Source organism: Rattus rattus, chromosome 1 (genome assembly GCF_011064425.1).
Source record: "Rattus rattus isolate New Zealand chromosome 1, Rrattus_CSIRO_v1, whole genome shotgun sequence".
In the NCBI taxonomy this organism is placed as follows: Eukaryota; Metazoa; Chordata; class Mammalia; order Rodentia; family Muridae; genus Rattus; species Rattus rattus.
The window spans coordinates 4,660,381-4,679,361 of record NC_046154.1 but is presented as its reverse complement, the minus strand read 5'-3'; the positions used below and the strand labels follow the sequence as shown (position 1 = coordinate 4,679,361).

Sequence of the window (18,981 nt, the reverse complement as noted above, 5' to 3'; positions counted from 1 at the left end):
TGGGGGTGTGCTGTAGTGTTCAGTCAGTGCCTGATCCCTTAGTAACCTTGCCACCATGTCCTGGGCTGGAGCACAAAGAAGAACATGGTCTTCATGCTCTGTATGGCCTGAGAGTCCTTTTTAGGTTGCATCTCAAGCTAGGAGTTGGAAGGAATAGGCAGCATCAGGGGCTTCTGGTCACAAACAAGGCTCTATGACCTACATTTTAGGTATTATGTGGCTTTCCCAGTGCCAGTCCCCACACATACCCACCTTGTAATCCCCTTTGGGAGTTCAACATACAGAAGAGGACTGCTCATATCGGCCTATACATGGTACCTTAGAATATAGATAGGCAGTCTTGACTTTTGATTGGGTCTGTTCTAAAGGACCCTTGAGATATTTGCTCTCTATTAGGCCCCCTGAATTTGGAAGCAGTGTATCATCCTTAGGCCCAGATCCAGACTACTTATTCGGAAGAAAAACCAAGAGTTGGGGTTGGGGATTTAGCTCAGTGGTAGAGCACTTGCCTAGGAAGCGCAAGGCCGTGGGTTCGGTCCCCAGCTCCGAAAAATAAAAAAAAAAAAAAAAAAAAAAAAAAAAAGAAAAACCAAGAGTGCCCGGTTGGCATTGTGGGTGCTCTCTTTGGAGATGTTCCTCTTGCACATCTGTGTATACTTGTGAACCTATATAGGCAACTTAATGTTTGTATAGGTGATGGCAACAGTGTGTGGGTATGTCTTGGTATGTTCCTACAGAGGCACCCTGAGTGTGCACGTTAATTTGTAGTGGCGGGTATCTGTGTCTCTAGAGATCTCTGCTCTGAATCCAGGAAGATCCATGGAGTAGGTGTCCAGTTGATTGGAACTCTCCACAGCAAATGGTCAAACTCAGGAGTAGACATAGTTCTTGTCCTTGGTGCTGGAAAGACCCAGTGGCATGGGTCCCAGCAGGACCCAGTTCCTGCCGAAGGTCAGCTAGGAACTCCAGCATAGGATGTATGGCTGCTCAGGCCCTTGTACTAGCTTACTGTGAGTACATCTCCGGTATCTGAGGTTCCCTGGGTGGAAAAAGTGAGTGAAGAGGTCAAGGGAGAGAGGCTGCCCAGCCCAAAAGGGGCTCCTGGCCTAGTTTACAGCGGGAGCCTTGTGTGGACTCTGTGCTACCCACAGAACACTGGCTTCAGGCAAGCTGAAATACTCATGGCTGACTGTAGCTTAGAGCAGAACACAAAGTTCTGTGTTTGGGGGCACTGTTCACTGACTGGGCTTCGCCAATCTGACCCTAGGCTCCCAATTGAGGCCACTATGTGTTCTAAGACCTCATGGCTGTACTCCTCCCAGGACTGTTGCTGGGGCCTCCTGCAGCCAGCCCCAGATCTTCCATGCTTAGTTCTGAGAGCTGAGGCAGGCAGGCTGAGAAAAATCACTCAGGTATGGAAAACAGCTTTGATTCTACTTGTACTGGCTGCCTCCATTGGCATGTCTGTCTGCCTATGTGTCTGGCCTGTTGTTCATGTGGGCCTGGATGAGTGGGTTTAGGAACAAAGGGTCTTTGTTTGGGAGGATCTGGGGCACAGCCCCTTGCTCTGGGGCAGTGAATCACAGGCTCTTCCAAGAGATAACATCAGTTTTGCAACAGCCAGCATGCACACATGTAGCCCAGCCCCAGCAAGACTCCAGCTTCACCTGCACCCACATCCCTGAGACAGCTCTGCTGACACTGATGATATGAGGTGGCAGCCGGAACTGGAGTAAGCAGGAGCCACACAAACTCCATTTTGTCCACTGAAGTATCTGTCCCATACGGCTGATATATCCCCAACCCCAGCCACTTCCTGGCCTTTCCAGATACCTCCATAGTGACTCAGGGGTAATGGAATTTGCATTCCTAGGCCTGTCCCTGTCTCTGCCACAGGAGCATCTCTCAGGAACAGGACCCTGATGCCCTATTCTCCAAAGCAACTGCAGGGGATTATAGCGAATTCTTCCTCTAGTACAGGCCTGACAAGGCTAGGTAGGGCCCATCTGGTATGCTGGAGGGCAAGACTGACCTGTCACCACCACTGGGACTTGAGCGGACACTGACCCTCATTTCCTCTCATGATTGTCAGTGGGAGACTAAGCTGGGTCAGCCAAGACCGGACGCCACAGGAGGGAGTAGCTGGGTATTAGGTTTCGTTCTTCTTGGGTCACTGAGCTTGGTAAGTCAGGTCCTGGCTTAGTAAAGCAGGCTCACATGGCCTGCTGTCATACCAGGCCTGGCCTCAAAGAGGCACTTGCTACCTACAGTGTTTACAGTATGAAGCTGATGTGGGCATACGCCATGACTCCTGGATTCTCCCCAACTGGAGCAGTGTTCATCACCCACACCGAGAGAGCGACACAGTGTTGTTGGAAAGCCCCCAGGCAATATTCTTCCTCTGTAGTCCTGTCAGAGAAGGGTGCTACACTCCACTGGGAATGCCGCTAAGGGCACGTTACAAGTCTTAGTGGTCACACCTCGTGCAGGGGCCTGAGTCTGACTAGGAGATAAGACACAGAAGAGGCTCAGATAGGCTGGGTCTTCTGAATGCTATGGCACTTGCCACCTCTCCTTTCTTTCCCCAAAAGTATTGTTGGTTCTCATCACTCGTTTTCACGCCTCCCTTACCTGCCATGCGAAATATCAAGGGCGAAGCAACCCCAGAGCGTGGCAGGAGAGAAGTACGCCAGTGGTAGGACACTGTGCTGGCTAGTTTTAGGTTAGCTTGACAAGTTAAAGTCACTGGAAAGGGTGAACCTCTGTAACCATTTGGGCTTTTCTGTCTCTGCCCCAGTTCCTAAATAATGACACAGAGGGTCGTTTATTAATAAGCGAATGCCTAGGCCTGAAGGTAGGCATGTTCCCAACTAGCTTGTAACTCAATTATCCCATTTATACTGACCTCAGTTCCACCACACGGCTGGCTAACTCTTCCCAGTTTCACATGTCCAACCTCCTCCGCGTCTCCAGGGTAAATCTTCCAGCATCTGAATCTTTCCCAGAGTTCCTATCTCTTCCTGGAATTCCCACCTTTCCACTTCCTGCCTTTGCTATAGGCCGTCAGATTTGTAACAAACCAATCAGAAGGTGAGAGAGGGAGTGTTTACAAAACACTGAGCCGGATGCTAAACAATGCCAAAGTCTGGTCTGTAATCAGATCTCTGCCAGTTCAGAAATCAGCATTTGTATATATACAGAGACAATGTTTACACAAAAACATCATTCAAACAAACCACAACTGAGAAAATGCCTCTGTACCATCTGGTTGTAAGACATTTTCTTAATTAGTGATTGACAAAGAGCCCAGCCTCCTATGGGTGGTGCTATCCTTGGGCTGATTATAACTTTAATTTTTTTCAAATCCTATTTTCAACGGTGGTTCTTAAAATGCCTTAACCTTCCCACCAGTGGTAGTGGAAAAGAAAGGATTCGGGGAAAGTGGACCTGTTTAGAAAGGTTCTCCCTTCTGTGTTGTCTGGAAATCGGCAGTTCAGTTCACAAGTTAGCAGGCGGCAGCAGCTAGATCCACTTGCAAACACTTCGCGAGTACACCAGCAGAGCAGTTTGGTAGGGTTGGGTTAGCACCAGCGGTGACACTACCTAGCAGACAGCCAGGCCACAACCTTGGCACAAGTTAGCAGGAGGGACCAACAGAAGCACCAGAAGTTCTCAGCTGGGCTTCTCTCAGAGAAGCAAAGATCTGTGAAGACTCGAGACCCACAGGCATTGCACAGCTAGCTGTACCAGCAAGCCAAGCTCTATCTCCATCACTCTTGTGTATTTATACTTTCCAAACATCATGTGTCCTACATGTGTTTTGCTTCAGCACGGGTCTTACCTCAGCACAGGTCTTGCCTCAGCACGTGCAAAAAACTGCAGCACACCACCAGAAGTTTTTTTTAAAAAAAAAAAAATTATTCATTTATTATATCTAAGTACACTGTAGCTATCTTCAGATATACCAGAAGAGGGCATCGGATCTCTTTACAGATGGTTGTGAGCCACCATGTGGTTGCTGGGAATTGAACTCAGGACCTCTGGAAGAGTAGTCGGGTGCTCTTAACTGCTGAGCCATCTCTCCAGCCCCTACACCAGAAGTTTTTTGTTGTTGCTGTAAAATTATAAAAAATGACACTCGTCCTGGTTCCGGCGAGTTTCTACTCCCGAGGATCCGTGCACTCTAGCTGTTTCTCTGTTACTGCTTTCACACACCGTCCCCTTGGTGGTTGTTACCATGTCTGAGACTCACACAGCGTTCTGTGGGGCCACATGGCCCCACACCAGGCTAGCCCCAAGCATTCTATAGACTAGCACGGTTTCCTGTCACAAACTCTGTTCACACTCCCAACACCCAGTGAAATCATTACTCAGCAAACTGGAACACAACAACCAGATGTATGTGTTAAATGCTCAATGTACAATACATCCACACAATTAACTTACAACCAGTTGATAATATATAATTGCCCACCTAGACATACAAAGCCCTGTACACATCCATCCCTTAAGAATATTCATAACAACCTGTAAATGTGCAGAGAGGAATCTTAAACATCAGCCTCCATGTTCTCTCCACTGCTTCTCTTCGTTGCTTCAGTCTCCTCTTCTCCCTAAAACTTTTCTCCTGCCCATCCTGCTTTCTCGTCCTGGCCTTGTTCTATCTTGTACCTGCCTTCACCTGCGTGCATCCTATGGCATCCTAACAAATGGAACTCAACTATGCAATGTAAGGCAGACCTACACGTGTGTATCATTAGCAAAGAATCTTTTATCACACATCCTTCACGTGCTTGCTTTAGCAGAACATCTCTCCAGAAGTTGAGTTAACGCCCTGGCTTCCTTTGATGATGAACGGTGTTATGGAAGTGTAAGCCTGATAAACTGTTCCCAACTTGCTCTTTCATTATTGTTTTTCATTATTTTTTTTCTTCACATCAATTAGTAAGCCTAAACTAGTATCCTTAAGATAGGCAGGGGTTCTGTAAAAGTAACTTTTTTTTAATGTGCCCTAGGCATGAAATAGCTTTGGCCACCAAGCCGGGAATCAAGCTAGGATGAACAAAGGACTGCCATTGGCTCTGTCCCTGACTGATATAAGAGCAACACCACAAACCAGGTGTCTCTTTGCCCATTGCCAGGGGGTTAAAAGTAACTTTTATTCACCTGTCATAATTATCACCTCCAAGGAAAACCACTGAATAAGCTCATCCTTTCTAGCTCTTTTTGAATTCTGGCTAGCTGGTTCAACTCAGCTGTTCTGGTTCAAATGCCTCTCCAGGCTGACTGATTCAAACTGGCTTCTCTCAGCTTCTGACTGAATTGCTCTGCTTGGCCTCAAACTAACTCTAGCAATCTGTCCTAATCTTCTGGCTTCTTCTCATTCCCTGGCTCATTCTGTCTTCACCCGTGTCTAGCTTGCTTTCTCTGCAACCTGTCTGTAAAGTTGTCCCCGTAAAACTATCTCTAAACTCCAGGAACTGAATGACCATCAACTAAACTGCCACACTCAACTCCACCATACTCCACTGACTGCTGAATGCCAGGATTAAAAGTATGTACCACGATACCTGGACCTCAGTTTTTCTGTACCTGGAACTTGCTCTGTACCAGGCTGGCTTTGACCTCAGAAATCTGCTTGCTCCCGGGATTAAAAATGTGTCTGTATTCCAGCCAGAATTGCTGGATTAAATTCCCCACCTCCTTTCCCGTTTAAGCTAAAAATTGTACACCATTTAACTATTACATCAGAAGCAATCATCAAACCCATAAACTTAACAGTCCAAATGTCCTTCAGTTGATGTGGAGATCCTTCATAACGGCAGTCCTGATCATTTGTCCTTTAGCCAATGTCCATTTCAGCATCAAGATTTTCCAGTCTGCCAGTCTGTCCTTCTTCAACCAGTTTATTAAATTGTTCCCATGCAGGGGTGTCAGCTTTCTGCTTCATCTGTGTTGCTGTCTTTTTGTGTCTTTCATTCCTTGAGTCTCTTACTTGGATTAGATCTTTATCGATTTTGATGGTATCCAAAGTCTTTTATCACCTGCAGAAACATAGACAAAGCTGTGGCAGAACCTTCGCCTAATGGATACAATGTAGGTAGGAGAGGCCCCTGTTTAGGAGGCGGATCCTCTGGGTTTATAACTTAGAAAAGTTTACAAATTAGAATGCTAGCTGCTGCGCCCAGCAATTGTGTTATCTGTTGTATCTAAACCAAGTTTGTGTGGTGTTTTCCTTCACGTGATGATTCAACTGGATTCCAGAGAGAAAGGTACTGCAGCAAAGCGTGGGTTTGCCAGAAGTGCACCCCAACTAGCCATGGGGATTTGGAAGCATGGGGCTGGCATGGCAGTGACCCACCGTGGGAACTTAGCGAGCCAGGTGGAGCGATTTCAGAGCTCTGGGTCGGAGAGTCTGCCAGACCGATAACAGGCTAGGTTGGTCTGTCCACTGGTGCCCTGCTGGTGGCAGCGTGAAATTCGCAACACAAAACCTCTTCCCCAATGTAACATCTTCCCTGACTTCCATTCTGATGTTGAAACATCTTTATACAGGTTGATCTAATTCAGGAGTTTTTCTACAATCCAGTGTCTTTCATAAGCTGTTGTTCCCACCTCGTTAGCATTCAAAAAATAAAGTTAATAGGGCATTATTCAGTCTATTTCTGGGAGTTCTTATTCTCCATTCTGTTTATTAAGCATCCCCTTTAAGGTACGATTAGATTTATCTATAACTGCTAGACCTGTTGGATTGTATCATATGCCAGTAATATATTTTAGGTTATAATAAAAAAACATTTTTACTAGAAACACTTGGGGACATTATCAATCTTAGTTTTTAAAGGTATCCCCATGATAGTCATCACTTCCAACAAATGTGCAATTACGGAATCAGCCTTATTCAGAACTCAAAGCAGAAGCCTGTTGAAATCCTGAATATGTATAAATTGCATGACTTACAAATTGTATTTTCCCAAATTCTGCAAAGTGAAAACATACCAATCTGCCAAATTTAATTTCTTTGGCTACCCTTAAGGTTAGTAATGGAACTTGATTATACAAAGAAGAAGTAGGACTCTTTTTTAAAATTATAATTTCTTTGACTTGTTGCCAAGTAATGGAAAATTTCTCTTTAAATCCTTGCTCTTAACGTTGTGTTTTTAAACGAAATTCCGAGACTTCTAGCACATTTCCTATTAATTGATCAATCTCTTCATTTCCTTGTGTCATTGGATCAGACAGTACCATATAAAACTTCAATCATAGGGGATATATAATGGATAATTTTTTGTTTTGAATTGTCTGTTGCGTTGGTATAAATAGTGATGTCAAGTCTTAATTATCAGGACTAAATTTAGCAGTCTATATGTAACACAACCCTCTCTGCATATCGTGAGTCATTAATTATATTGATAGATTCAGAAAAATCGAATAAAACCATAAAAATTCTATATAGCTCTGATTTTTAACGGGAGTATATGACTTTAAATTATTTTATAGTTCCTGACTTATAACCTGCCATTCGGTATAAAAAGTTGGAGTTTCAGAAATTGGTGTCCCTTTTACTATATGAGGAGAATCAAATTAGTTCTTTTTTTTTTTAAGATTTATTTATTTATTTTATGTATATGACTACACTGTTGCTGTCTTCAGACACACCAGAAGAGGGCATCAGGTCTCATTATACATGGTCAGGAGCTACCATGTGATTGCTGGGATTTGAACTCACAACCTCTGGAAGAGCAGTCAGTGCTCTTAACCTCTAAGCCATCCCTCCAGCCCAAATTAGTTCTTTTTATGAAGTGGAGTTGCTTGTTTTGGGATATTTGTTGTTAATTTCTCCCAAATAATTGCTACAAACTTTTTGGCGGTCTTCATCAATTACCCATAATGAGGTAATTTCAGCAATAGTGTAAGATACTATGATTTTTGCTGGGTCTGTCTGTTCCTGATAATTGACAAAGTCTTCTTCTTCCTTTTACAATTAGAACAGAAGAGTTTTCAACATACGTTTTTAGTTTTTTCACTCAGTTAATGTGCTAAGAAGATCCATTCTACAATTCTGTCGGAGTCCCGTAGGGGAATGAGTAGAAGGCAAGATAACTAGAATACAGTCAGGTGTGGAATCTACGTGGTTCACCTGTGCATCCTGCTGTTTTGGCTCTACGTGAGTCACTCCACTTCAGCTAATTGTCAAGGTTTGTTTAAATCTGAATTACCTTGTAAAGTTTGAAACAAACTACTCAACTCTTTCGTCCTAGTAGTTAAAGTAGTTGACCATAACCTGTTGTGATGGTTTGTAAATTCTCAGCCCAGTGAGTGGCACTATTAGGAGTTGTGGTCTTGGGGTTGGGGATTTAGCTCAGTGGGAGAGCCCTTGCCTAGCAAACGCAAGGCCCTGGGTTCGGTCCCCAGCTCCGAAAAAAGGAACCAAAAAAAAAAAAAAAAAAAAAAGGAGTTGTGGTCTTGTTGGAGTAGGTGTGTCATTGTGGATGGGGGCTTTAATTCCCTCATCCTAGCTGCCTGGAAGTGAATCTTCCTCTAGTGGCCTTCAAATGAAGATATAGAACTCTCACCTCCTGCACCAAGCCTGCCTGGATGCCACCATGTTCTTGCCTTGATTATAATGGAGTGAACCCTTGAACCCATAAGCCAGCCTCAGTTAAATGTTGTCCTTGTAAGAGTTGCCTTGGTCTGAGTTTCTGTTCATAGCAGTAAAATCCTAAGACACCTCTTAATATCTCCCAGTAGATTTTGAAAGTCATTAAGAGTTTGTAACTGATCTCTTCTGATCTGTGTCTTTTGTAGTTGAATCTTTTGTTGACTTAATTTAAATCCTAGATAGTTGATAGAATATCCTCTCTGTATTATTTTCAGGAATAATATGTAAACTCCAACTAGGTAAAATCCTTTTTGCTTCATTAAATATTCTAATGTATTTGCATTAGAAACAGCCAACAAGGTTTCATCTACATAATGGTAAATCATGGATCTCAGAAATTGTTTAAAAATTATTTCTAGCAGGCATACAAAATATTGACATAGAGTTGGACTATTTAACATTCCTTGAGGAAGAACTTTCCATTGGTATCTTTTCACAGCTTCAACATTGTTGTAACTAAGTACTGCAAAAGCAAATTTTTCTCTATCTTGCTCTTGTAGGGGAATAGTGAAGAAGCAGTCTTTTAAGTCAATTATTATTATAGCCCATCCTTTTAGTAATAGAGAAGATAAGGGAATTCCAGTCTGTAAGGGACCCATAGGTTGGATCAATTTATTTATAGCTCTTAGGTCAGTCAACATCCTCGAATTTCCATATTTCATTTTAATTGCAAACACAGGAGAATTCCAATAGTAAACCGTTCTATATGCCGAGCTCCCATCTGCTCTTGTACCAGATGCTCAAATGCTTCTAGTTTTTCTTCATCCAAGGGCCACTGGTCTACATACACAGGCTTGTCTGTCAACCATTTTAAAGTAGGGCTGTTGATTTCCCGACATCTCCAGAATTTCTTTTTTTTTTTTTTAAAGATTTATTATTTATTCCATGTATGTGAGTACACTGTAGCTGTCTTCAGACACACCAGAAGAGGGCATCAGATCCCATTACAGATGTTGTGAGCCACCATGGGGTTGCTGGGAATTGAACTCAGGACCTCTGGAAGAGCAGTCGGTGTTCTTAACCACTGAGCCCCCTCTCCAGCCCGAGGTCCTGAGTTCAAAGCCCAGCAACCCCATGGTGGCTCACAAACATCTAGCATACATTTCTTAATTACCCTGAACAGTTTACAATAGCAGTTTTCATAGGACTAGGACTTTACATTTTTAAATAAGTTGCATTCAATTCATATGTACATACACCTTAAAGAAGAGTTGAAACATCAGTACAGTATATTGTAGCACATATAGCCTTAAATTTCTATCAATATACAATAATTCATACCAATTGAAAATTAGAGAATTGTTGCCTTCTTAGTCTAAAAGGAGATAAAATAAATGTCAGTGTTTATTTTGTTAGCAATACTTAGTTGCAATTTTTCTGCCTGTTTATCACCTCCTGGCTGACCAGGGACAAATGGTTGTGTTTGTTTGTTTGTTTGTTTGTTTTTGTTTTGCTTCAGAGCCTCTAGCTGGCAGCCCCCACACCCCACCCCCACCCCGTTTCACTGTGACTCGAACTCACTACTACAATGTCATATCTTGCCACAGTGTCTTCAAATCCTGGGACGCCTAGGTGTTCTTTAGGAGACCTCATTGCCACCAGAAAAGCTTGTTTGCTTCTCTGGTAGAAAGTACCATATTTCTCACAGTTAATGCACCAACCTTTTTGAGGTAAGAGATTTTAGTGGCTTGGTCACAGTGTCTTTGTAAACGGCCGAATTCATCACAGAAACGAAAGCACAGGTATCTGGTGACCTCTAGCTATGGCTTGTCCTATGATAGCGGCGTGATGCTCATGTCCCTTGTCCACTCCTCCGTTGGTACTGCTCATGCCTTTACAGTCTAATGCTTTTATACACACATTCTGAAACACAAAGATCTCTGTCAACACCTGTCTTGTGTCAGGGTCTGATGTGGCTTTGTTTACAGCTGAAGCAATCTTTTCGAGAAATCTGTGAAGCCTTCCCCCCAAGAGCATACATACTGAATCATATGAATACAACCATATTGAATGAGTAGGACCCTTTCCTGGGCTTCTCAAATTTGTCCCAAGCTCTTAAAAACAATGCTGTATAAAGGCATTATCAAATGGAATCTGTTCTTGCAAGTTGGCATACCGCCCTTCACCAAGCGATTGATCGATAACGATATTCGTGCCCCTTGCTCTATTTTGTTGTTCAATATTTGCATTTCCTCTACCGTGTTAACCATTGTAGCTGCTGACCAGCCTCTAGCACAGCTGTTACCAAACTTTCTGGTCTTGGGGAATAACTCTACTTTGGGTAGCCTAATTACTTAACAGTTGTTTAACATAAGGATAATGCATTCTGTAGGAAATAATAGTTTCTAAAATACCTCAAATCTATCATTTCTTTTCTTTTTTCTTTTTTTTTTTTTTCTGGAGCTGGGGATCGAACCCAGGGCCTTGCACTTGCTAGGCAAGCGCTCTACCACTGAGCTAAATCCCCAACCCTCAGACCTATCATTTCTATAGGATAATTATGGTCAGCACCATCTGCAGGCATGTACCACACAATTACTGGGACAACAGGCCCCTCCTCTGGCGGTGCACTTGGCTAAAGATTTCTTGAAACAGGCTGTTTTTCTTTAACTCTGTCACCCTGCACAGCCTCCTGCTCCTCCTTCCGGCTTCCCATCCCACCCAGGAGCTGTGGGGAATTGAAACTGAAAGTGTACAGCATAGGGCAGAAGTGTGATCTGCCGTCTAGCCCAGTTTGCTTCCCTCTTCCGTCCTGTGGGAAGTTCACCAGGTCTGAACCTCTTTCTGCCACTATTCGTTTCCCAAGGACTTCCATCTCTGCACATAATCTCTCCAGTTCCACAGCCAATTCTGTAAGCCTTTCAAAAATGAGGGGATAGAGTGACCCTTTCGGTTTTCCCATTTTACCCATTTTTTGTTTCTCAGACCCCTCCATATCTACCCACAAGTTTTCCAATCGCTTAGCCATTCTCTCAACCCTTTTTTTTTTTTTTTGAGACAGAATAGAGGAGGAAGAAGAAGAAAAAGGAATAGAAATAACAAAAAATAAATAATAGGACTAGAGAGATGGGTCAGTGTTTAAGAGCACTGACTGCTCTTCCAGAGGTCCTGAGTTCAAATCCCAGCAACCACATGGTGGCTCACAACCATCTGTAATGAGATCTGATGCCCTCTTCTGGTGTGTCTGAAGGCAGCAACTGTGTACTTCTATACAATAAATCTTAAAAAAAAAAAAAAGAAAGAAAAGAATTAATAGAAATAATAGGAAAAGAAATAATACAAAATCCCCTCTGGAAGAAAACCAAGAGATAGGCCAGAGGCAGCAGCTGCAGTAAACTTTTCTGCTGGCATCCTGTGTAGAAATAATTATTAATGATTCCCGATGGCATGTTTGTTTGCTACCTGTCCTAAGGTCTAGGTTCCCGAATGAAAGACACACACACCCAGCCTTTATATTTTAATATGCCTAAACAGCACAATACCTGGGCCACTGCCTAACCTTCATGTGGTTAATCCCGAGTTCTACCTTGGCTGCCCTGGACCCAGCTGAGCAGCCTTCTGGGCCGCTCTCTCCCAGCTCCTTCACTTGGCGGCTCTGCCTCTCTATCCTGAACTCTTCTCAGACATGGTGTCTCTCCTCTTCCACACTCTCCCTGTATGGTAGATCTCCACCCTCTCTCCTCCAGGTCGCAAGCCTGGGAACCCTAAAATTCTGCCTCTGTCTGCCCTCTCCACTTATTGGCTGTTGGCATCTTTATCAACCAATCAGAACTAACTGGGGGCAGGCCCCAGAAGCTACCTGCAGAAGTTCTAGTACAAAAAGGTTTTCCTGAGGGTTGGGGATTTAGCTCAGTGGTAGAGCGCTTGCCTAGCAAGCGCAAGGCCTTGGGTTCGGTCCTCAGCTCTGAAAAACAAAACAAAACAAAACAAAACAAAAAAAGGTTTTCCTGGAAACATAATTAGCATTAGCATTAGAACACAAAAGTTAAAGTTCTGAAAACAGAAGATCCATTCCTTTGTACCCTGCTGTCTCCTCCCTGGCGTTAGAAACCCAGTTTCCCATTCTGCATAGCTCCTTGTCTGGGTGCCACTTATAGGTGTGTTTTTTTGGGCTACTTATATCTATCACCCTCCTTCTCCATCCAGTCCCTTCCAAGCCCCCAACATTAGGTGGGAGAGAAAGAAGGTTAGAGCAGAATAGGGCATAGATCTCTTTAGACTTTTTGCTGATTAGGGGCGTCCTAGGGACACGTTTATTTTCCTTGTCAGGATATTCAATTTCTTCTCTTTGTTCACAACCACTTGACAAACCACATGGGGGAACAGCAGCCTCCATGGGTCTGCTCAGGGCTCTCGTATTTATACTGTCTCTAGAGTCCCCATAATTCCAAATGTAAATTATCTGCAGCTGGCAAAAATCCTGCCCTTCCTAGAGCATGAGACAAATCTGAGTGGCTGTGAGCAACCTGTTGCAGCCCCATATCCCACACCTGGGATTAAAACAAAAACATAATCACATCACATAACTGAGTTTGAAAACAAAATTCCCACTACAGGGTTTGCTTACAGTTTCAGAAGTTAATCCATTATCATCACTGTGGGAGGGAGCATGGTGACATAGGCAGATGTGGTGCTGGAGAAGTAGCTGAAAAGTGGACATCCTGATCTGTAGGCTGGGAGAAAGACTTTTGGCCTCGCATGGGCTTTTGGAACCTCAAAACCCATCCCTGGCGACTAAGCATTTAGATAGATGAGTCTTTTTCATTCTTCCTTCCTTCTTTTCTCTCTCTTCCTGTATGTCTTTTTCTTGTCTCCTCCTCCTCTTCCTCCTCCTTTTAAGACCTGATTTCTTGTTGTAACCTTACTGGTCCTGGTTACTCTCTACACCAGGCTGCCCTCAAACCCAGAGATCTGTCTGCTTCTGACTCCCCAGTGCTGAGATTAAAGGTGTGCACCATGGTTGCCTGGCCAAATATGGATCTTTGGGGACCATTCTTATTCAAGCCACTCTACCCACTGTCTCCTGCTGTCTTGGTGGGTGGTGGCGGTGTTCCAACTCTGGCAAAGTCCAAGGTTTTTTTGTTTTTTGTTTTTTTGTAAAACTGGGGCCTCCCGTGACATCACCTAAAGTAATCACAATCACAGAGACCTTGTTTCTAGATAAAGTCTCTTTTATAGGATCAGCAGTTAGGGCTTGAACCTTTCCTATGGAGTGCAACTCACTTCTTCATAGGATCCTTGAGAATCTTGGTCAGAGAGCAGAGCACTGAAGATGTGAGCAGTTGGATCAAAACTAGATGATGCAGCCGGAATCCTAGGGCTCCTACCACCCCCAGCTAGAGAAACAGAGGTTCACATCAGCTTCAGGAGTAGAAGACAAGGATTCCCCAAGAAGAGGAAGGCAACAGAACAGAGCAAGTTCTTTCAGAGCTGTAGATGATCCCTAAGTGGGTCAGAGCCACACATCTTGACTGATTCACTGTGGACTTACGGGTCATGAGGTAGCACAGACCCCCTTCAGGCCTTTTAATAGTTTAAATGAAAAGAACTCTCATAGACTCACTGAATGTCATTAGGAGGTATGTTCTTGTTGGAGTAGGTTGGTTTTCTTGGAGGAAGTCACTAGGGGTGAGCTTTGAGGTTTCAGATGCTCAAGCTAGGCCCAGTGAGTTTCTCTTTTGCTAATGCCTGCCAATCCAGATGTGGTACTATTAGCTGTCCAGCACCTTGTCAGCCTGTGTGTTGCCATGCTTCCCACCATGATGATAATGGACTAAACCTCTGAACTGTAAACCAGCCTCAATTGAATGTTTTCCTTTATAAGAATTGCTATGGTCATGGTGTCTCTTTATGGCAATAGAAAGTCTAACTAACGGGGTGGTGGTGATGTAGGCCTTTAATCCCACTACTTGGAAGGCAAAAGCAGGTGGATCTCTATGAGTTTGAGGCCAGCTTGGTCTACAGATTGAGTTCCAGGACAGCCAGGATTACACAGAGAAACCCTGTTTTAAAGAAACAAAAACAAAACCCAACCCAAAACACCACCCACCTAAACAAAAGCAGGACAAAAAGAAAAGGGAAAAAGAGGGAACCCTAATTAAAACAAGCCTGATGCCAATACCTCATCCAATGGGCCCCACCACAGGTTAAGATCTCAGAGACCACTTAAGAGATATACCAGTTTGGTCTCAAGTTCCCTATGAAGATGGATTCAGTTGTCTGACGTTCTAGTCTCTTAATAGTTTAGCTACTGGGGCTGGAGAGATGGCAGCGTGGGATAGAGATTGGGAGCTTAGCAGTTAAGACGCTTTGTTGATTGAGATGAACATAACCCACAGATGCCAAGTGGCCCACTGGAGCCGGCAATAGCGCTGGATGGTAGAGTTTTTTTAAAATATTTACTGCAACATTTGGGAATCACTGAGAGTCTGGCTGGATACTCTTGTTTCTGCCTCCCCTGGTACTGGGATAACAAGCTCATCTTACTATACCTAGCTTTTTACATGGGTGCCAAGGGGAGAGGGGAGAGATCAAACAATGGTCCTCAGGATTACACAGCAAGTACTTTATTGACTGAATCATCTCTACAGTTTACATAAGTTGTGGATTTTTGGCACCTGTGCTGTGTTTTCTGTACAGTTACCTGGAGCCCTTAGCTTGAGTCCTGGTTGCCTGTGACCACATGGTCCTTCATGTTGTTTAGTCTCTTCAAGCTATTCCTTAAGTAATTCCAAGGTTCAGGTGAAAATGATTGGTATAAATCTTGGTCTTGCTATCAACATCCCCCCACCAAAAAAAAAAAAAACCCCAAAAACTAACAAACACCAGTCCTGTGAGGTCATGGTACCTTTAAGCACCATTGGATCTCACACTCTATCTACGAACAACGTATACATCGGGGAGTTCATCCACTCTTCAGAAGCCCAGTAGAAAGTGTATTGGGCCTTCTAATCTGACTTGATCACCTCATGTTATGAAGACAGGACAATCAGACACTGATAAGAACACCCTTCTTTCAAACTCCAGACTTTACACTCCAGTCCTGGATTTCCTAAAGAAAATAACCCAACTGGGCGCGGGTTAAAACAAAAGGGGGTGGAGGAAAACAAACAAAAAAGGAAGAAGCCAAACATGTTCAAGTTTACAGCCTGAAATTTTAAAAGTGAATTAAAGACAGGCAATCAGGGGCAAGTCTCTCGCCACAAAGGAGACAGCAAAGGCCAGGCAGGAATACCCCCAGGCTATACAGACCAAACAAAGGAAAATCAATGTAAACAAGGTTCCAGGTTTATGCCTGCAATCTCAGTAGTCAGGAGATTAGGCAGGTTTGCATTCAAGTCTAATCTAGGCTACATATCTAGACCCTGTCTCATAAAAACAAGACCTAAAACATCAGTCCCATTAAAACAGTGGAGAGATTGAAACACCATCCAAAGCTGGAGGTTAAGGCCAGCTCAGATTGTCCATTTATCCTGGAGTCACCTTAGTATATTTTTCTAAGTACTCTTAATTTTTTCTTACAATAAAAGGGGGTATGTAATATTAAAGTTTGTGCGGTTGGGGTGCTGCTATGCTAGGTAGCGATAGGTAGCAAATATTATTTCCCTAAAAGAGAATCTAGGAAGTCTCAACTCAGGTGTGGATTCCTGGAATTTTGCTGAGAAAAAGGAATCTGAAGGTCTTTGTGGAAGCTTGAATGGAACGCAGCTTGAAAACCATGTTGTGTGACTCAAAAGCCTTTTTGTGTGACTTGAAATACTATGCTTGGGTTTGCCACTAAGCAGCTTTGATAAGAGCTACACCTCAGAAGCAAGTCCACCGTCAGCCCACCCTGCAGGCCCAGGATAGGCTGTGATATGCTAATGAACTAACAGTAAGGTGGAATTGATATGGGAACACTGGGGATGCTCTCCATGATCACACTGTTAATGCTCCCGTGAATAGTCTTCTATAGCCTCCGTGTTGATATCAAGAGGACTTGAGACTCTCTTGGTGGCCTTGGCCTCAGTCTCCACCAAACAGTTGCTCTGCCCACTTAAGCCGCCATGGACTAGCCACAGGCTTGCACTTTCAAAGACCTCCTTTCAGTCTATCACAATTGACAACTGAAGGACTTCACAGTGGGTGGTGGCTGATACGCTTCTGAAAAGTATTCACTGGAGATTACCCAGTGGAACCTGCAGCAGCATTTCCCGTTCTCAGCTTGGTGACACATCTGCTTAACTTTTATATTAGCATGATACTGTAAGGAATGTTGGTGTGAATAAACCACTTTGAAAGACAACTTTGCATGGACATTCTAAACACCCGGTACCTTACAGTCCACAGGCTCTGGCAAAAAGCTTAAAAGTGATGTCTGTCCAGAAACAAACAAACAAACAAACAAACAAACAAACAAGGGGAATGACTTATGTGTAAACCTGAAAGAGAAATGGACAGTTTAAACATTCTTCTACGTTTTAAACACACCCAGCAGTGGGCTTGCCCACTCAGGCTGTTGACAGATTAATCTGAAGATACAAATTCTGACACCAGTATTTTTCTTAAGTAGTTAAAAATAAATTAAGACTTGCACTCTCAAATTTCTTTTAAGGGTTTCTCTGTGTAGTCCTGGCTGTCCTGGGCTCACTCTGTAGACCAGGCTGGCCTTGAACCCAGAGACTTGCCTGCCTCTGCAACTTTCTTATCTATACAAGCATACAATTATTTATAAATAGGTTCTAAGCAAACTGCATTATATTTACCAAACTCTATCCACAGAGACAAAAGTTCTAAGCTAGTTGACTTGAAAACCAAGCCAAACCTCTCCCACTTGTCCATGACAAAAGATGAAAACAGGAGATGCAACAGACTGGAATTTTGTCCAAACGATACAAAGACAACTTCGACAAGTAACATTTTGAGATGAATTCAACACAGTCTGCAGGTCAGGCTGTGCAGAACATTCAAGATACGCAGTGAGCTGCAGAGTGCAGGATGGGGGCACTATAAACTCATCCCTGCCCTCACACTCCAGATGGCTGATAGGTGGCATCACGCAGGTCAGGGACTGTGTGTGTGGTACAGATGAAATCTCCACATTCATAACTAGATGCCCTTGGGCTGGCCTTACACCAGACCACTAATTATGAGCACACCCAATGGACTAGACATCGTTAGTTGTCTCTGGCCATCAGCCCCAAGGCCTCAACAGTAATTGGATAAACCAAGCTCACCCCAGATAATTGACCAGATTGTTCAGGCAGGTTGGCCTGTGTAAGAGAGGCCACAGCACCCTCAATGACATCAGGGAATGCCCTCCTTGCGTTGGCAGCATTGGGAGGGTGGCGCTGACCAGTCATAGACATAGGAAAGGCGCAATTGCACCTCATGCTTGCACAACCGGCCCTCATGCAGCAACATATGTTGCTTCTCCAACATGTCCTCTGGGCTTTGTTTGTGTGTCACCAGATACTGATTGCTGCAGCCTCGAGATTTGTACTCCGTGTCGAAGCGTGGGTCGTGCTCTCGTTGCACATCCACTGGTGCCAGCCAGGTGCCCAGCGATACATCTTCACTGTGCCATGCGCGCAGGTATTCGCGGCTAAGGCGCAGGTAATGCACCAGGTCCGCAGAAAGGACATATCCACCGCCCAGAGCGTAGGGCAGGTAGTAGTCGCAGAGTTGCCAAGTAGCTTCTCGCCAGCGACCTCCTGGCTTGACGCGACCGCGCCCAGAAAAGAAGCCCCAATAGAGGCGCCGGCGGCGTGCGGGTTCACGTGCGCGCAGCTCCACCAGTATAGCGTCCAGGCGCGCAAAAGAGTCGTCATCCGCCTTGAGGACGAACTCGAAGTCTACGTGCTCATCCAGCCAGGTTAGCATGGCCAGAACCTTGGCCGTGAGGTTCTCGTAGGCATCGCGCAAGGCGGGCAGCAGCAGCAGGTCCCCGTGCTGTGCTTGCTCGAGCTCAAGAGTGCGCCGCTCCTCTGCGCCCAAGCCGCTAGTGCCCACAGCGAAGCGCGCCCACACGTCCTTGGGTCCGCCACGCCTCTCTTGTGCCAGCCACGTGCTGCGCACTGCGGTGCGGCGCTCAACCGCACGGGGCGCACTGGCCACTAGCACTGCCAGGAAGGCCTTAGCGCGGGTTCGAGCTGCTCCAGAAGCGGAGGGTGTCTCGCCCTCAGAAGCGCAGCGCGCCAAGTATAACAGAGTGGTGCTGCAAAACGCCAGGCCGCCTAGGCCCAGCACCACCCGGTGCCGCCAAGCGCGCCGAAATACCTTCATGCTGCGGGCGGGAGGTCGCCGAGTAGCGCAGGCGCGGAGGCTGGAAGGCGCCTGCG

The 18,981-nt window shown here is 44.7% G+C and overlaps 2 protein-coding genes and 1 non-coding gene across 3 annotated transcripts in view; 1 reads left to right on the top strand and 2 right to left on the bottom strand.

The window, feature by feature from the left end:
• Positions 1-18,981, top strand: part of LOC116891772 (ubiquitin-conjugating enzyme E2 R2) — a 618,378-nt gene that overhangs the window by 310,514 nt on the left and 288,883 nt on the right. The window lies entirely within an intron of this gene.
• Positions 5,003-5,146, bottom strand: LOC116890491. Its single transcript, XR_004386678.1, has one exon. It is a non-coding gene; the product is annotated as a small nucleolar RNA SNORA48 (small nucleolar RNA).
• On the bottom strand, positions 17,381-18,954 carry B3galt6 (beta-1,3-galactosyltransferase 6). Its single transcript, XM_032892801.1, has one exon. The coding sequence runs from the start codon at positions 18,923-18,925 to the stop codon at positions 17,948-17,950; it is 978 nt and encodes a 325-aa protein (XP_032748692.1). The 5' UTR covers positions 18,926-18,954; the 3' UTR covers positions 17,381-17,947.